Source organism: Equus przewalskii, chromosome 15, assembly GCF_037783145.1.
Source record: "Equus przewalskii isolate Varuska chromosome 15, EquPr2, whole genome shotgun sequence".
NCBI classification, from domain to species: Eukaryota; Metazoa; Chordata; class Mammalia; order Perissodactyla; family Equidae; genus Equus; species Equus przewalskii.
The window spans coordinates 23,205,694-23,223,642 of record NC_091845.1 but is presented as its reverse complement, the minus strand read 5'-3'; the positions used below and the strand labels follow the sequence as shown (position 1 = coordinate 23,223,642).

Here is a 17,949-nt window from a genome sequence, read left to right as displayed (position 1 = left end):
TTTTTTTTAAGTCCTCTCCCATTGCTTGGAGTTTGAGTGGAAGGCACCTGGATGCCCAGCCCAGGTAAGCTGGGGCCACTAGGGGAATAGACCAAGATGACCATGCAGGTAAGGTCAGGGTGGAGGTGGGAGGGGCAGGGCAGGCACAACCAAGTCTTCCCCAGACGCCTATAAGTTTGAGTCCATAGAGGTTCGGCTCCTGTCCTTGGCAGCATTGAACACCTTCAGAATTTTTGTCTGCGATCCCTCTGCCCTGCAGCAAGGCATGGTCACACCTGAATCCTTAGTGTCCAGCACAGGGCATGACCAAGGGTAGACGTCCAGGAAATGGGAGGTCCAGCTAAGCCCCGTGAGCCCTCAGCTGTGACTCAGGCACCTCCTTGACAAGTCTTTCTTCTCTGACACATCCTCTCCTCGTCTCTGTGCCCCTCGTGAGTCCCCATAGTGGTGGTGTTCTGTGTGTTGTGGGCTCAAAGAACACTTGTCGAATGAGTGGAAGCTTTCAGGTTGACTCTCTGAGCAGCTGCCAGGTTCAGCGTTCTCTCTGCTTGGAATGCTCTTTCCTCTTCATTCACCTACTCAGTTTATTTCCACATTCAAGGGATTACTAGGTGTTACACACACTCACTCAAGGTTCACTTCCCCAGAAAGCCTGACCTTCCCCATTGGAGCACCTCTTCCGCATGGCCACCGCACCTACGTGCTCCTCTCAGCCCCTAGACCAAGGCGGTTTCTTCACCACGGGAACCAGACCTGACCACCCTTCTGTGGCCATCTCCTGGCAGTGCTTGGCACTGGACTGGGTGCAGAAAACACCTGTAAAAGGCATCCTCTCCGGAGTAGACAGAGTCTGGTTGGGACCCCAGCTCTGTCACTTGAGAGCTTGCACAAGTTCCTTTCTATTAGTTGCTGGTCAATAAAATGATTGCCTGCTAAGTCCAGAAATGAGGTTTTTAACTGGCTGGCTGATGACCAGGATAGTTATTATGCCCCTCCCCCTGGGGGAGCAGCAGGGCAGGACAGGGCCTTTAACACCTCGTATGTGGAAGTCCAGGTACCTGGACTTGGGGTTGGGGAGCAGGGGAAGTTACAGTGGGGTTCGTCCTTCTGTGCCCCAGTCTAATGTCCTCCACCCCAAAGTCACTAGGAAACAGAGCCTACAAAGAGAACAAAGTACTGATGTTTTATTTGGGTGGTGCAAACCCGAGGCATTGAGAGTGAGAAAAGGGAAGCGAGGCAGGGAAGAGCTGGGGGTAATGCAAGCTGACAGCAGGCTGGGTCCTGATTCATGACTAAAGTCCAAGAGTCACTGCAGGTGTGTCACTGGCTGCTTGGGAGGTCTCCCCATTAGCTGTACTGTTTGGAGAAATCGTGCCTTGCAGCAATTCAGGCAAGGGAGGGAAGAAGAGGGAATCTATCTGCCTGGCTCTCTCCCATCTTCACTAGTCAAACTCTACCCCAGGAGCAGTTACTCCCCCACACTTCTGGGTTGCTGGTGGCTACTTGAGATCCCAGATCCCATGCCCTGTAGTGGGGCATTCCATCCAAGTCTGGAAGTGGTGGAAAGAGACAGAAACTCTGAGCATGTGGCTGGTGAGTACCGGAGGGAATCTGATTCGGTGCATAGATGTGTCCTGAATGGTCCAATACTGTTCTTCTCATTTACCAGAAGAGGAAACACAGCATAGTGCTCAAAGACCTTTCCCAAGGTCATCTGGTTAGTAAGTGGTAAATTCAGAATCTGGACATAGCTTGGCCCTGGAAACCATGGACAACCAAGCTAAGGCACTTGGCTCTTACGTAGTAGGCAAAGGAGAATCACTAAAGGGTTTCAAGCTGGGGAGTGACATATGATAAAGAGCTTTTTAATAAAGCTCCCAATCTCTACTTTGCTCCGTCTTCCCATGTGGCTAAACCCGGCAGAAGACAGTTTTTGAGGAGTCCCTGACCGGGTCCAGAGCTCATGTGGGCTTCAACACTGCCTCATAATCTCTGTCTTCCTCTACGCCTACACCTACCAAAGAGACTAGCTGGTCAGAGGCAGGCAGGATATGGGTGGATATGCCAAAATGAGAGGAAGAGGAGATTGACCTAAAGACCAGGAGCAGGAGGACCAGGTATCTGTCCATTGCTGGCCTGTGCGTCTGAGGATCCTAGCACCTGCAGATGAGTCCTGTGGTGTTGCCTGAGATGGTCAGATCTCATGAACTGTCGGCCGCACTGATCACATCTATACGGTCGATATCTGGTGTGTATCCGCATGTGTCGTCCAAGCTCATCGGAACGAAAGAAAGACCACGTGCAGCCTTCCCACGTGCATTTATAGGGCCTCTCACCTGTGTGTTTGCGTTGGTGACTCACAAGGTGGGAGTGCTTAGTATATGCTTTTCCACAGTTCTCATACTGACAGTGGTAAGGCCTTGAAACTGGGGATCTCCTCCTGGGAGCCCTTTCCTGGGGTCTGAAATTCTGCTCTGCTCTCTACGGAGCAGGTATGGGCTGCCTGGGTAGGAAGAGGTCTTCCTGGGAGGCTGGCTGGCTCAGAAGAGTGTCCTGGGATTCTAATGCCAGCAATGTTGGGGAGCCAGCTGGGGACATCCCAAGGTCGCGGGGATCTCTAGCAGCTAACATCTGAGCCAAAGAGGGGAGTGTTGCCTGGGCCTCAGTGGAAGGCATGGTTGGGGACAATAACATTTCAGGTGTTAAAGAGTCTCTGTTAGAAGGTACTGTTGGGGGGCCAGAATAAGGCATGGTTGATGCCCTGATGTGGGACATTGTTGAGGTTCCACTAGGAGCTGGGACTAGCCCACTGTGGGGCATCCTTAGATTCCCACTGAAGGGCATGGCCACCCCTGGAATACCGGGCTCTCCTAAAGGCATCGTCTGGGGTTCCTTGAAAATCATCATTCCTGGTTGGGAGGGAGACACTCCCCAACAGTAAATCATCTGGGAAGGAGTAAGAGTCACTTGGGAGTAGTAGCTCACACCACGCTCAGGCAGCAACATACTAAACTGTGGCCCCATTTCACTCTCATTCTGCCTAGGTGCCTCTACAAAGACCAAGGGGATCCTCTCCAGCTCTGTGCACTGAGGGACGTGTTGAATGACTGGCAGGCCATGGTTCCAAGAGGTGTGCACGCCACTGCTTCCGGGAAACGGAGACATGTCCAAGATGGACATTAACTTGTCAGCATCCTCCTCCAGCTGCTGCTGAGCCACCTGCCACTGGCTCAGCCCCTCGGCCTCCTGCTCCATCTTAGCCTGGAGTCGGCTACACATCGGGACCGTGTGCGGGTCCAGACCCACATCAGTCCAGAGCTGAGACTGGCAGCTGCGGCGTGGCGGGTCAGGTGGCCCGCAGCACCACGCCCCACGTGTCTTTTGAATGCTCTGGGGAAGAACCATTCCTTGCCTGCTCCTAGCCTCTGTGACTCATGGCGCTCCTTGGTGTTCCCTGGCTTGCAGTGGCATCATTCCACTGTCTGCCTTGGTTGTCACATGGCCTTCTCCCTTGTGTCTCCTCTCTCTGTCTGTCCAAATCTCCCACTTAGAAGAATTGGGTATCGCGCCCACCCTAATCCACTGTGACCTCATCTTAACTTGATCCTATCTGCAAAGACACTACTTCCAAATAAGGTCACACTCACATGTTCTGAGTGGACGTGAATTTTGGGGGGACACTATTCAACCCAGTACAACTTGAAGGAAAAGATTGAGAAGTCTTTTCATTATTTACCATAAAGAGAAGGAAAAGACAAGAAACAAGCTGAGAGAAGATATTAGTAATACACATAATGGACAAAGTTTATATAAATCTGCTGTATATAATATATACATAACTGATATGAATCAATAAAGAAGATAAATAACCCAACAGGAAAGCTTACCAGGGTCATGAATAAGCAGTTCATAGGACAGAAAACATATGTGGTGGATTGCCTAATGACACTATGCTAAGCCTTCTTAGTAAGCAGGGAAATGCAAATTAATATCACAATAAAATATTGTTTTATGTCCCCGAAATTATGGGATGTGACAATGCCAACTCTTGGCAAGGATGTAGAACAACAGGATCCCTCACACATTACTGGTGAGATTGTCTGTAGAACCTTATTTTTAATGGCATAACATTAAAAGCAAGCCAATATTCATTGGTAGGATAATTGAGATATTTTGATATATTCACTAAATGCACTATTATATAACAATAAAAAATGAATTAACTATAGAGATTCATGTGGCAGCAGAGCTGAGGGTTCAACCAAGCAAAACTATTTGATACAGACATAAGTGATCAATCTATGCTTAAAAAATCAAGAGAATGATAAATATAAAATTTAAGATACTGGTTATCTTCAGGGAGGGGACAGAAAGTCGACACAGAGAAGGAACATGCAAGGATATTGGTAATAATCTAGTTCTTGGGTGGTGATTTCATGTCTTCATCTTATTAGGCATCATGTGGTAGATGCATGTTATATATATGCTTTGTGCCTAGCAAATATTTCATGATATAAATAAAACAAAATTCACATAATTTTTAGTGATATGGTATGGGAACCCAGATATATTCAATACTTTGAAACTAGCCCCCTTTTCTTTTGGTGAGGAAGATTAGCCCTTAGCTAACATCAACCGCCAATCCTCCATTTTTGCTGAGGAAGATTGGCCCTACTCCACCAGGCCAGCCCAAAACTAGCCCCATTTTAATTGCAGTGTTGATGGACTAAGATTTAAGCAGTCAGTAGAATGTACTGTCAAATCTTATAGTACCTGGAGTCGCACTGCCTACTCTGGAATCCTGACTCTGCTGTTTACTAGCTGCAGGATATTGCAAGGTTTCTTAATTTCTCTTTACCTCCATTTCCTTGTCTTTAAAATGAGGATACAAATGGGCCCTGCTTCACAGGATTGTCGTGAAGATTCTACGAAAGAGCGGGGATAAAGCTCTCAGTACATAGCTGCTTGGTGAGTGTGTAGTGAATATGACTGACGTGGGTAGCGTAGATCAGAGGCCTGAAATGTGCTCACACACGTGCACTTTGCACTTCTGCCATTGCCCTGAACAAGCCTTTCTCCTAGGTAGCTGCTGCCCCTTTTCCTGGGTTCCAGAACGAACACACATGAGCCCAACTCACCATGAGAAGCCAAGGCCAAGTGGGCCTGCAGACTGAGCTGCCTGTCTGAGCCCAGTCTAGATGAACCAATCCTCAGCTAATATGCAGTTAGAGAACTGAGACTAAAGAAATGTTTTTAAGCCTATGAGTCTTAGACCATTCTGTTTTCAAAAGTAGTTGACTGATACGTGAACTGCTATTATTGTTATAATAGTAATAATTATCAGGATTAAAGATTTTAAAGATAGTTGCTACTGGGCCTGCAGAGTTTATCTCACTCACACTAGTTGTATCCGGACAGGTTGGATTTAATACTTTAAAACGCTGAGAATTTTCAGTTTTTATCTTGAGCAGCTGCCACAAGCATAAACATCTTGCTTCTTTGACCTCGCCTCTCCTCTAGCTCCAGAACACATAGGCTTGTACCAGCTCTGCTTCAGCACACTGCCATTGTCAGTAAGACCTGAGGACAGAGAAGAGACGCACTAACCCCAGTTCAGTAAAGAGTCATCTTTGTAACTAGCTGTTTGACATCTCTGTTATGAATGCCTCCCTATGTCGTTAGAGCACTGCACAGTCCATAAACCACCTATGTGCAGATTGTTTTATTGATCTGCACTGCAACCTGCCTGGTAGCCAAGGTCAGGATTATGTTGCCTCTTGTGTAATGAAGAGCCCTAATCTCAGAGCGGTTATAGTGACTTGCTCAAGGCCACCGGGCTTGTAAATGATACAGTTGGACTGAAATCTGCAACTTCTGATGCCAGTTACTGGCTTTCTTTCACGGCTTCATGTCAGATGCCTTTTATTTATTTATTTTTTTGGTGAGGAAGATTGGCCCTGACCTAACATCTGTTAGCCAATCTTCCTCTTTTTGCTTGAGGAAGATTGTCACTGAACTAACATCCCTGCCAATCTTCTATTTTATACGTAGATGCTGCCATAGCATGGCTTGATGGTTGGTGTGTAGGTCCACGCCTGGGATCTGAACCCGTGAACCCTGGGCCACTGAGGCAGAGTGTGTGAACTTAACCACTATGCCACTGAGCCAGCCTGAGAGATGCCTTTTAATACCTCCAATTTTCTTGTTTGAGAATACACACTTTTCAACAGGTTGGGTCACCAACAGATTGGGTCAATCTCTTATGTCACACTGGTGGTGTGAGAAGTGTGCTAACACATAGATAACAGCAGTCTGCCACTTGATTATTTTAAATCATACATCTTATTTTTACCAAATAACATTAGAAGAGTGGCTAAAACAGTTCCTTGTTGTTGGGAGAGAGCTGGGTTCTGTGATTTAGTGTTAGGAGTGAAGGCCTGGGTATTTTAGTGCCTAAATTACAATCTCAATTCGACTAGCTGGCTGTGTGACTTCGGACAAGTTACTTTAGATCTCTAGCCTGCAGGTTCCTCATTTATGAATTGAGACAACTAATAAGGCCTTTATCACAGCTTTTCATGATGATTAAACAAGATAATTCATATACAGTGCTTAGAAAAATAACTGGCACAGGTAGGTGTTCAAACACTAGCAATTTATTACCAATTGTTCCTCAAACAGGCATTCGCTGGGTATGGCCTTTGGCAAGTGATTTCATCTTTGTCATTTCCTTCATCTGAGCAGTATATGATACTGATTGCTTTATCTCAATGTTCTGTGGTGATTGAGAGATGGGACTTGAGTCAGACTGCTTAGATTTCAGATTCCACGAGCAAGTAACAGAACATCTCTAGGCTCCAGTGGCCCCTTTTATTTAATGCTGAAAATAAGACAATCTACTTCATAGGATTGTTCAGAAGATTAAATGAGAAAATGAAGAGAAGATATTTAGAAAAATGCCTTACACATGCCAATACTTAAAAAACAGTAGTGATAATACAACAATGAGGAAGTTGGAAGAAAGAGCTAAAGTTTATTATCTTTGTCTCCATTGGTCTGGAAGTGCTGGCTCTGTAAGCCTCTAACAAGAATATTTTGGAATCAAGTCATTGCATCGTTGTGCTGTTAGTCCCCTATCTCGGGTTGTTGGTCTCTGGCTCCTGTGGGGTAGCTGGCCCTGAGCTTGGCTTTGGGCCACCACTCCCTAAGGGGCATGTTTGGGACTCAGGCAGAGTCCATACACATGCGGTGGGTCCCACAGCTCACAGCTGCTGCCAATATGTTGCTTAGAACACACTCTCCTTGAGAGATTTCCTCTGAGCTGTTGTCCCAGCGGTAGTTGGAATGGTAGATGTCCCTCAAAAGTTCCTTCTTCCTGCATTAGATTCTACATTTCTGACAATTCTGGAATTCCATTTCTGTACATCCCTTGCCCCACCCCAGTCAGGTTTTCTCATCTCTGATCCCTTATCGCTACCTGGAGTACTTCTGTCTTTCATCCCAGCCTGTAAAAATCCAGGCCTATCTACCTTTAAAGGTCTAGTTAGGAATGTTTCTTTCTTCACAGCTAATCAGAGATTCTCTTCTTCATCGAAACCTCTCAAAATACTTAAAAACAGATCTCAACTCTCTGCCATAGCCTGTAAGGCTCTATGTGATCTTGTGATCTATTCTTGTCACCTCTCTGATACCCTCTCCTACTTCTATGCTTTAGTCACACGAGCCTTCTGTCTGTTCCTTTAGGACTCCAAGTTCATTATCACCTTATTGCCTTAGGACTTACTATTCACTCTGCCTGGAAAACTTTCTTCCAAAATCATTTCCTGGTTGGCTTGCTTTTTTTTTTAAGCCCTCAAAGTCTTTCCTGACCATCCAATAATAATAAAGAAAATCCCACTCTCATTCCAGTCCTTCTTGTACAGCGGTTTCTACTGGTGATGATTTTTCCCCCAGGGGACATTTGGCAATGTCTGGAGATATTGTTGGCTGTCATAACTGAGAAGGTGCTATTGGTATCTAGTGGGTAGAAGCTGGGGATGCAACTAAACATCCTACCATGCACAGCACAGCCCCCACAGCAACAATTACCTGGCACAATCTATCAGTAGTGCTGAAGCTGCAAAACCGCACCTAGTAGACAGTCTTGTTTCATTTTCTTCAAGGAATTTGGCACTCTTTGAAACTATCTTATTCATTCATTCTTTTCTTGATTTTGCCTGTCTCCTAAATTAGGATGCAAGCTCCATGAGAGCAGAAATCTTGTCTGTCTGGGTCAGTGTTGCATCTCCAGTATCTAATATGATGCCTGACACTTGGTAGAAGCTTTAAAAATATTACTTGAATTAATAACCGATCAATGAATAAATTTCTTCAGAAACTTTTACTATACATAGTACTTAAACACACTGGGTCATCCATGGGGTGTGTGCGCGCGCGTGTGTGTATATGTTGTTATTTGTGAATGTTCTTGGATTATAAAACTTGGTGGCAGAATATGACCCCAGAGTGACTGGCATGATGAATAAACACATGATGGCTGAAATGAACTCATTAGTAGGAAATATTCATTGTAAGTGTATTTTGCTTTTCCTGTATAAGTATTCATGTAGCAATTCTCTGTATCATAGACTGGTGGTTTTCTTAACTGTGCTCTGCTGAGAGTGCTTCAGGGGGTTTTACTATAGTTAATATCTGATTTAATTAAATTAATTAATTTATTTATTTATTTTAGTTGAGGAAGATTAACCCTGAGCTAACATCTGCTGCCAATCCTCCTCTTTTTGCTGAGGAAGATTGGCCCTGAGCTAACATCCGTGCCCATCTTCCTCTATTTTATATGTGGGATGCCTGCCACAGCATGGCTTGATAAGCGGTGTGTGGGTCTGCACCTGGGATCTGAACCTGCAAACCCTGGGCTGTCCACGCAGAGCGTGTGAACTTAACCGCTACACCACCAGGCGGGCCCCTGATTTTATTTTTAACTGTCTTTTTAACTATCTAAAAAATTAATAAAACCCAACATACACTCTCATAATACCTGTGAATCAGTTTTAAACACATTGAAATGGCGAGGTTAATAACCTCCTTTTGTGTAGACTATACCCCAGCTCTCAACACATCCCCTATTTCTATGCATATGCAGTGTTTGAAAATCTTGAGAAGATACTAATGATTAGGGATTGTTTAACTCTGCACAGTGTCATTGGATTAAAATTCAGGAGTTCACTTGTCTGGTCACTTAAAACCAGGCAGCTAAGTGCTAGCTCAGTGAAATGCCAACGATGTCTCTTTGGCATAGTTCTTCTAATGGCAGAATAGCGTACAGTGCGATGACAAGGATGTGTGTAACGTGTATTGGCACTGTCCTGTTTGGGATAGTTTCGGCAATCATTTTAAGCATGATAGAATGTGGAATTGGACTTTACTTGCTGTCATGGATTTTCGGGCACTATGCACCCCTTAGTTAGAAAGGGAGCCAGCCAGGAGTATCCATGGGGCTTGTCAAGAACTGACTGTGCCTCCATCATTCCCACACTGCTCTGGCAGTCTATGTGAGCAGAAGACTAGATGTATTCGTGGAAACAGGGAGTTGTGCAGTCAGCTTTCCCCCTTCCTCTGGAAAAGAGGGCAAGGAATTCAAGAAGACCATGTAGATATTGTGTATATTAGATCAAGGTTGCTAATTGTGTTGTTTAAATGTTCTATATCCCTGCTAAGCCTTCTGCTGCTGGTATAAAAGGTACATCATCCTTCCACTCTGATGGTGAACTTGCCTATTTTTCATCTTGTAGTTGTCATTTTTTACATTATATATTTTGAAATTATGTTTTTAGCTTTATACTAGTTTAGAATTGTATACTTAGTGAATTCAATTGCTATTATGCTTAGTGTTAAACTATTACTATTTGTGTGACTTATTTTTGTCTTAAAGTCATTTTGTCTAATATTATTATTTCCATACCCATTTTCTTTTAGTTAATATTTACCTGATATGTCCTTTGTCTTTCAATTCCTCAGAGTCTTTAAATTTAGATGTACCTCCTATAAGTAGCAGACAGCTGCTGGATGTTTTAAAACCAGGACGGCAATTTCGTATAACTAACTAGACTAGAGGGTTTAGCCCATTTGCATTCACATGATTTCTAATATATGCGCATTTATTGCTGTCTTCTTATTCATGCGCTGTAGGTATTGATTTCTCTCTCTTTTTTTCCCTTCTTTCTTCTCTTACTTCAGATTAATGAAGGATTTTTCCCTCATTCCATTTTATCCCTTTATTTGTTTGGAAGTTCTACGCCATATGTCCATTGTTTTAGTAATTACTCAAGCTATTGTAACATGCCTGCCTATCTTAATGACATGTGAAGTTCATCAATATCTTGATCATGCTGCAGAATGATATAAGACCTTATAGCAGTTTACTGGGATCACCTGCCTCCCAACTTACGTATTACCGTTATCTAGTCTCCTAGTTTTAATCCCTCCCAAATCAGAAAATATTATTATATTGTATACTGAGTTATTTTTTTAATTTACCCACTTATGTGCCAGTACATTTTCTCACATTTCTTCTTGCAACACAGCCCATTGATGTGATATAATTTTCCTTCTACTTGATATACATCCTTTACAGTGTTTTTTAGTGAGAGTTGGAAGCTTGAATAAAACAGTTTTAGTTGTATGACTCCTATGATTGTGTGAGCAAATTCTTGATATTGTTAGCGATTGAATTTTGAAACAAATTTCATCATATTTTTATTTCAAGTTTCTGGATGCTGTACATTAAACGGAATGGAAAGATCACAAGCAAAGATATTTAAGAAACAAACAAACACAGTTATTACCATTAGGTTGAACTACATGATGTCATTTTTGCTGATTAAAATTGGTCAATATCAGGAATTTCATATGGTTTATCCTAATATTTATAGTTATTCATATATAAAGGTACAAACACAGAGAGAATAATACCCCAAGATTGATAATAATCTTAGACTTATTTTAAATATTTTAATTGATCAAAACTGCCTTCTTATTGACGGATATTAATAAGAAAATATAAATTATTATTTTTTTTGGTGAGGAAGATTGGCCCTGAGCTAACATCTGTCGCCAAACTTCCTCTATTTTGTATGTGGGATGCCACCACAGCATGGCTTGATGAACCTTGTGTAGGTCCAAGTCCGGGATGTGAACCTGTGAACCCCGGGCTGCCAAAGCAGAATGCAAACTTAACTACTACACCACCAGGCCAGTCCTGAATAAGAAACTATAAATATGAAAATAAAATTAAACTTACGCTAATAAAATATCACTTGAGTTTGCTTTACATATTGGGGTTCTACAAAGTATTTCATTTGAAAAGACAATTCTTCTAACTAAACCAAACCAAAGGATAAAGGATGTATTTTGTCCTTAGATACAATTCTTTACCTGTTTATTATTCTTTGATGTAGAACCTTACAATATACTGTTGTTGTTGTTGTTTTTAAAATCAAGTAAATATTCCTTGCTTTACCTTGAGTAATACACAGAGAAGTTTTGAAAAACCTTCTAAAAATGAGAGTTAATCCAGATGTTTCTCTCATGATTCTGTGCCTGACATTTCTCTCATCAAAAGTGAAGGCTAGGGGCCAGCCCGGTGGCCCAGCGGTTAAGTTCGCATGTTCTGCTTTGGTGGCCCGGGGTTCACTGGTTCGGATGCTGGTTGCCGACATGGCACCGCTTGGCAAGCCATGCTGTGGTAGACATCCCACATATAAAGTAGAGGAAGATGGGCACGGATATTAGCTCAGGGCCAGTCTTCCTCAGTAAAAACAGGAGGATTGGCAGCAGATGTTAGCTCAGGGCTAATCTTCCTCAAAAAAACAAAAAATTAAATAAATAAAAGAATTTTAAAAAAAGCAAGGCTAAATACAATTTATGTCTTTGTACACTTTTCCTAAAATTCTTTAACTACCTTCTAGCATAGAATCTTGTACTCTTACTTAAGAAGAGGATTTGATGTCTGTGATAAACTGGTTGAGAATAAATGAATTGTTTATCCAGTTAATGACAATTATTAATTAATTAAACTGTTTCTCCTTAAAATTCCCTGCTTTCTGGTAAAATATAATATCTCTCTAGTTTACCTATTTCATTGACCAAAATGTTGACATAATGATTTCTTATGATAATATAGTCAAAATGACTTTTCCCTTGCCTATAATAAACTTGCATTTCATGCAGCTCTTAGAAATATAAATCACCATTCTCATTATGTTCTTCATGCTTACCTCCTTTGGCTCTTGATGTATTTTTAGAACTAAAGATCTAATTTTGGTGAATAAATGAAATAAGGGCATCTGTTAAGCAAATTCAATAAATATGTAACTGGTCGGTAATTCTACTTTTAATAATTTTATAATTTAATGATTCAAGTATGGCTCTGTTTTTTAGAATTATTTTCCTGTGGAATGATTATTTTATATAGATTTTAGTCTAAAAAGAACAACAATGCTGACATCATCATCATCATCACCAACATTATCTCAACAACAGTCACAGTTACTATTTTTTATATCACATTTTCTTCTACAAGTTCATTGAAATTATTTCATTTAATCCTCAAAACAATGCAGGGAAGTAAAGAGAACATGTAATATTCCTCATTTAGATATGAAAAAAATGAGCTGTATGCATTTTAAGTGACTTAATCAAGCCAGACTTGATTCCAGGCCTTCTGTCTCTGCCCGGTGTTCTTTCTCCTCCCTCATGCAATCGCAATACTTGTGAAACACAAACCTGTAGCAAGCAGTGAATTCTATGTAAACTAGAAGTAGCTTATTAAAACAATTCTTGAATCTCAAAATAGAAGTAAATACATGGTTACCGTAGATTAACCTAGTGTTACACTTTAGACATTAGCCGCAGTTTAGATGAACATAAACCTGTCTTTTCCAACTTGTTAATCACTGGTTACATGTAGCTGTTGAGCACTTGAAATGTAGATGGTCTGAATTGTTGTAAGTATCAAAAATACACTGGATTTCACTGACTAAATGGGACAAAAATAGCATAAAATATTTCATTAATAATTTTTAATATTGATTTCATGTTGAAATGAAAATATTTTGGATGTAGTATGTTTAACATATTACTAAAATTAATTTCACCCATTTTCAAAAGTTCTTTTAATGTGGTTTCTAGAAAATGTAAAATAATATATGTGACTCACATGTATGCTTCAACTTATATTTTTATTGAGCAATACTGTGCTGGAGTTTTCATTTTTCTTGGACATATTTCTCTTATTTCACTCTATTTAGCATGTTTTCCCTTTCAAAATGACTGAAACTTTGTCAGCACTTGCGTCTCATATTAACATAGTCATCTGTTTAATGCCTGTATTTGTAACTCTACCCCTTAATTTAGACCCTGTTAGACTCTTTAAAAGTTGATTAAAAATTCCTAGATATTTAAAATGACTTTCAAATTAAAATTTCAGGTATGTTCTAAAACTCCAGTGTGTTCTAAAAAAAAAGTATAAAGGTAGAAAGGGAGAATTAGATCACAAATCAGTTTTGTCCTGCCAGGATAGAACTTAATGATAAAGTAAAATTTTATTGAATAATTACATCAAGAAAGTTCTGCTTGAGTTTCCTAATCTATTATATATATACATATACACTTCCTATGTTTATATATATCATATATATTAGGGTCTTATATTAATTAATTATAATTATATATTAACATATAATATAAATTATAATATATAATACATTCACGAAGATCTCATGTTAGGGATAAATATATGTATTAAATATTTTTTTATATATATAAAACTTTCCCAATGTATATGTGTGTGTATATATATGTATATATATGTATGTGTGTGTATACATATATGTTAGGATTTTTCAAAGATCAGATGAATGAATACACAGAAAACATTCAGAATAATGCCTGCCATAAACAATAAATTATAGCTTTCATTTTATTATAAATTTTGATTGAAGAAATGTCATATATAAATATAATCCCAAATGATCTATGGCACAATAGAACCTTATAGAGAATATGAAAGTGATTATTAATAAAAGATAGTTTTAGAAACAAATCTAAATACATCATTGTCCTTTCATATCCTGTTACCTAAATATCCCTTCACTTTGCAACTGTGCTATTTATATTTCTATTGTTCTTAGAATTTCACTACTGAACGGGAGATGATAGATTATTATCTAGTTAAATTCCCTTACTTCACAGATGAAGAAGGTGCCACTCAAAGACTTTAAGGAACATGTCTTGCACTCAAACAGTTACTTATGAGCTGCAAGAGTGACAGTGGCATTTTATTGAGCAATTGCTAAAGGCCGGAGCTATGTAAAAGCTTTGAAGATAGAATCTCGTTTAATCCTCATAACAAGCACCTAAAATTAACGCTGTTACTTCGCCCCTTACATAGGTGAGAAAAGGGAGCTGGAAGACATGTGGTTGTCCAAGGTCCCATGTCAGGGAGACTGAGAGCCAGTGTATAACTCCAGTTTGATTCCAAAACTTGACCGTGTATTGTGGTGCTTTTCTCGTTAGTTTGTTTTTAAAAAAGCATAGTGACAAAATAAGGGGATTACAAACAAATTATCTCTTTTTGATTAGTTTTGGATGAAGGTGAATTGAAGCCATATGTCAGATCTAGACTCTCACTGGCAGCAAATGCCAGCAAAGAAAGGAGGCAGCCCAAGTTCCATGGCTATGGAGCCCTGGGCAGAGCCCTCAGCGAGGCCCTTGATCTGTTCATCGCAGTGGGAATGAACATACAAGATGAGGAATTAACTGGGTTAAGATGGACAAAATATATAGACACACTTCCTTGAGGGACATGTAAATTGATTTAAGGAGCACACAGAGACAGAATGTGAAATGGACTGTGAAAATGATTTTTTGCTTCTTCTCTGTATAGAGACCTCAGAGCTTAACTTTTATCTCCCAATGGTATCACCAAATTATCAAACAAATCTCAGGATCTTTAGTCTGACAGACCCATTATTTATAGATTAGCTTTAAAATTGGGTAAAAGAAAATTGAATTAATTGCTTACTAATTAAATGAAAAAATCAACTTCTCCCCCATAATTAAACTGTTTTAAAATTTATCTTAAATATTTATCTAAAGTAATATGATATCTACTGGGCTTAATGATTTGAACAGCCAAATTTGATTTGCAGATGACGTAAATTCTTTGGATCCTTCTAGCTTGAAAAAAATCCTCCACAAATAAATAAATCACTTAATCCTAAATTGAGGAGGTGGAAGGAAGAACAGACGATGAAGACACTCTACTCAAACCAAAAATATTGTTTCTAATTTACTGGACCCAATGAGTATAAAGTAAGATAATTCTAGAAAATTCACACGAAAAGAGGCTACTCCTGGTAAGAATGGGTGTATATGTTTCCTACAGCTGTTGTAACAAATTACCACACATTTAGTGTCTTAAAACAATAAAGATTTGTTATTTTACAGTTCTGTACACGAAAAATCTCACTGAGCTAAGTCAAGGTGTCTGAAGGGCTAGGATGCTTCTGGATGCTTTAGAATAGAATCCATTTCCTTGCCTTTGCCAGCTTCTAGAGCCTGACTGTATTTCTTAGCTTGTGGCCCCATTCTTCCACCTCGAAGGCCAATCAGAATAGCATCTTCAGCTCTCTCTCTCTGACTTTCGCACACAGGCATTCTCTCTTCTGCCTCCCCTTTCCAAGTATCAGGACCCTGACTCAACCAGCCTTCACTGCAGAGACATAATCACCTTGTGCTGTCCCTGTCTCCTGTGTTCAGCCTTTCCCCATCCCTCTCTTCCCACCTCCTCTGTCATTAAGTTTTGGTAGCCGCAGGTCCTGCTTTAAATTAGTGTTGTTCTCATTTAGATAACTTGCCATTTTACTATACTCCATTATCACCTGAAAGACATTATCTACCAGGAAACAGATTTATCTGAGATGAGATTTGTTTGGTTATCTGTCCTCCTGGGACTTTTGGCTAGCTCATAATTTTGCAACAATGTTACTGGATCCTTTTTCTGCATAACGATTGTGTGTCACCACTGGCATTGTTCATTCCAACCTCTTCATATATTTCCCGCCATTCGTAGAGTTACCTGTCTTAATCCTAGTTCCCTACTTCTATTTTGCCATGCGTACAGTTGCTCACAATGTATGTGTACAGACACACACAATATCTGAATGTATACAGGTGCTCACAACATCTGAGAGTGTGGACAGATGTGCACAATATCTGAATGTGTATACAGACACACATATATGATTATAATTTATGGGGTAAACATTTGGCAAGAACACACTCAATTAAGAGGAGAATAATATCCAGTACTTGTACTATGTATTCCGAAAGTTTGGGAGATGAATTATGTGGAACCGGTTATGGTGAAACTATGTAGATAGTTTTCTCCAAAGACATTGATTGACAGAGGACCATTCTCTCTGTATAAATACCAAACCTTGGTCTCTGGGACCCAGACAAGTCTCACTGACAGAAGGTAAATCTTATCACAAGATCCTAGAAATATTTAATCACCAGTGAGTCAGCTCACAGAAGCAATGCACTCTTATATTAACATGGATTACTACTGGTGAATTAATGGTAGACACTAGATGTTATTTTATCACGTATTTTATACCTAATATAAACCACGCTGTGAAATAAATAAGCCTATAAGCGGTATACTCAGGTTCAATAAATGATAATTTTTCCTGTTGAAGTTTGGTAAATAATTTAATAAATCTCCCACTAGAATCCCATGGAATTCTAAATAAACCAGTAGATTTTCAGTTTAGCTGTTTACTACTTGTAATGAATCCTTAATGTTTAACAGCATCTACTGTTTACATTTGCCTGGGGTCTCTAAGACATTATGAGATGAAATGATTTTTCTGGTCCTTGGTGTATGGCTGTCACAGAATTAAAGTGCTTCATGAATTTCATATTTGAGCGAATGACTTCCATTCTTCAGTCTCCTGCGGGAAAGGAGAAATAGGTGGAGCTGCATTTAATGGTGTGCTGTCTTGTCTAGATTGAATTTGTTATGAATTGCATGGTTCTCAATTGTACTCTCATGCGTCCTTAAAACAAACCACAAATTCTGTGGGACACATATTTTGTTCTTTGCTGAACACCAAGAGTGTATAAATGATGATTTAAGGGCCATGAAACTGAAGCTGGTATAAGGCTCCAAACAGTATGTTAATTTTCTTCAGAAACATAAAAGCAAGCTTGTTTTGAATATCTTTAAAAGTTTAATAAGAGTTCCTTTCAAGGTACTACAGAAAAGCAGCTCCACAGAAAAATAAATATGTGTCCATTAGCCTTTGCTAAAATATACCCAGATTTCCAATTATAAAGTTCTTGTAAAGCCAATGATTTCCTCCTTTTAGAATCACTTAAAACAAGTGGTAAGAATTATATTGTTATTTAAATAGAGAACATTCATGTATAGAGAATGATCTCTGTCTCAACTTAGGAAACTGCAAAACTTAAATATCATTCTATTTGAATACTTTGGAGAATCCATCAGAGGAAATTGAAACAGCAGAGAGGAGTGAGTTAGCTGGCTGGGCTCTGGGGAACAACTGGTCACTAACCTTTTCTATGAACTCATAACTAAGTTCATTTGGCAAATCTCTGCTGAGGTCCTATTAGGGCTTCACTTTGTTCCAGGCACTGGGGACACAGTGCTGGACCTGTTAGGCAACGTCCCTGCCTGATGGCATTTACCTTCTATGGGAAGTGACACACAAAACTCATAAGCAAATTGATATGTAATGTACTGTCAGGGAATTATTTATAAGTGCTATGATGAAAACTAAAGCAAGGTCAGGGTCAAAAACAATAGGAGTGTGGCCTAATTGCCCCAGGTTTAACTTTCCTCACAAGGAGCTTTACTTTATGATT

The 17,949-nt window shown here is 40.1% G+C and overlaps 1 protein-coding gene and 1 long non-coding RNA gene across 3 annotated transcripts in view; both read right to left on the bottom strand.

Annotated features, from left to right (window-relative positions):
* The window catches only part of LOC139076133 (uncharacterized), a 104,378-nt gene that overhangs the window by 56,368 nt on the left and 30,061 nt on the right, over nt 1-17,949 (bottom strand). The window contains exon 4 of one of the 2 annotated variants that reach the window (XR_011527422.1): nt 16,883-17,015. The exons of the other annotated variant lie outside the window; for it this stretch is intronic. This is a non-coding gene — a long non-coding RNA (uncharacterized lncRNA). Of the gene's footprint in view, nt 1-16,882; nt 17,016-17,949 lie in introns of those variants that run through there. 2 annotated transcript variants of the gene reach the window in all.
* LOC103549369 (Krueppel-like factor 17) lies at nt 1,967-3,279 on the bottom strand. The gene is given in 1 exon segment (XM_008517667.2): nt 1,967-3,279. A coding segment is annotated over 1 exon segment (1,188 nt). The 3' UTR covers nt 1,967-2,091.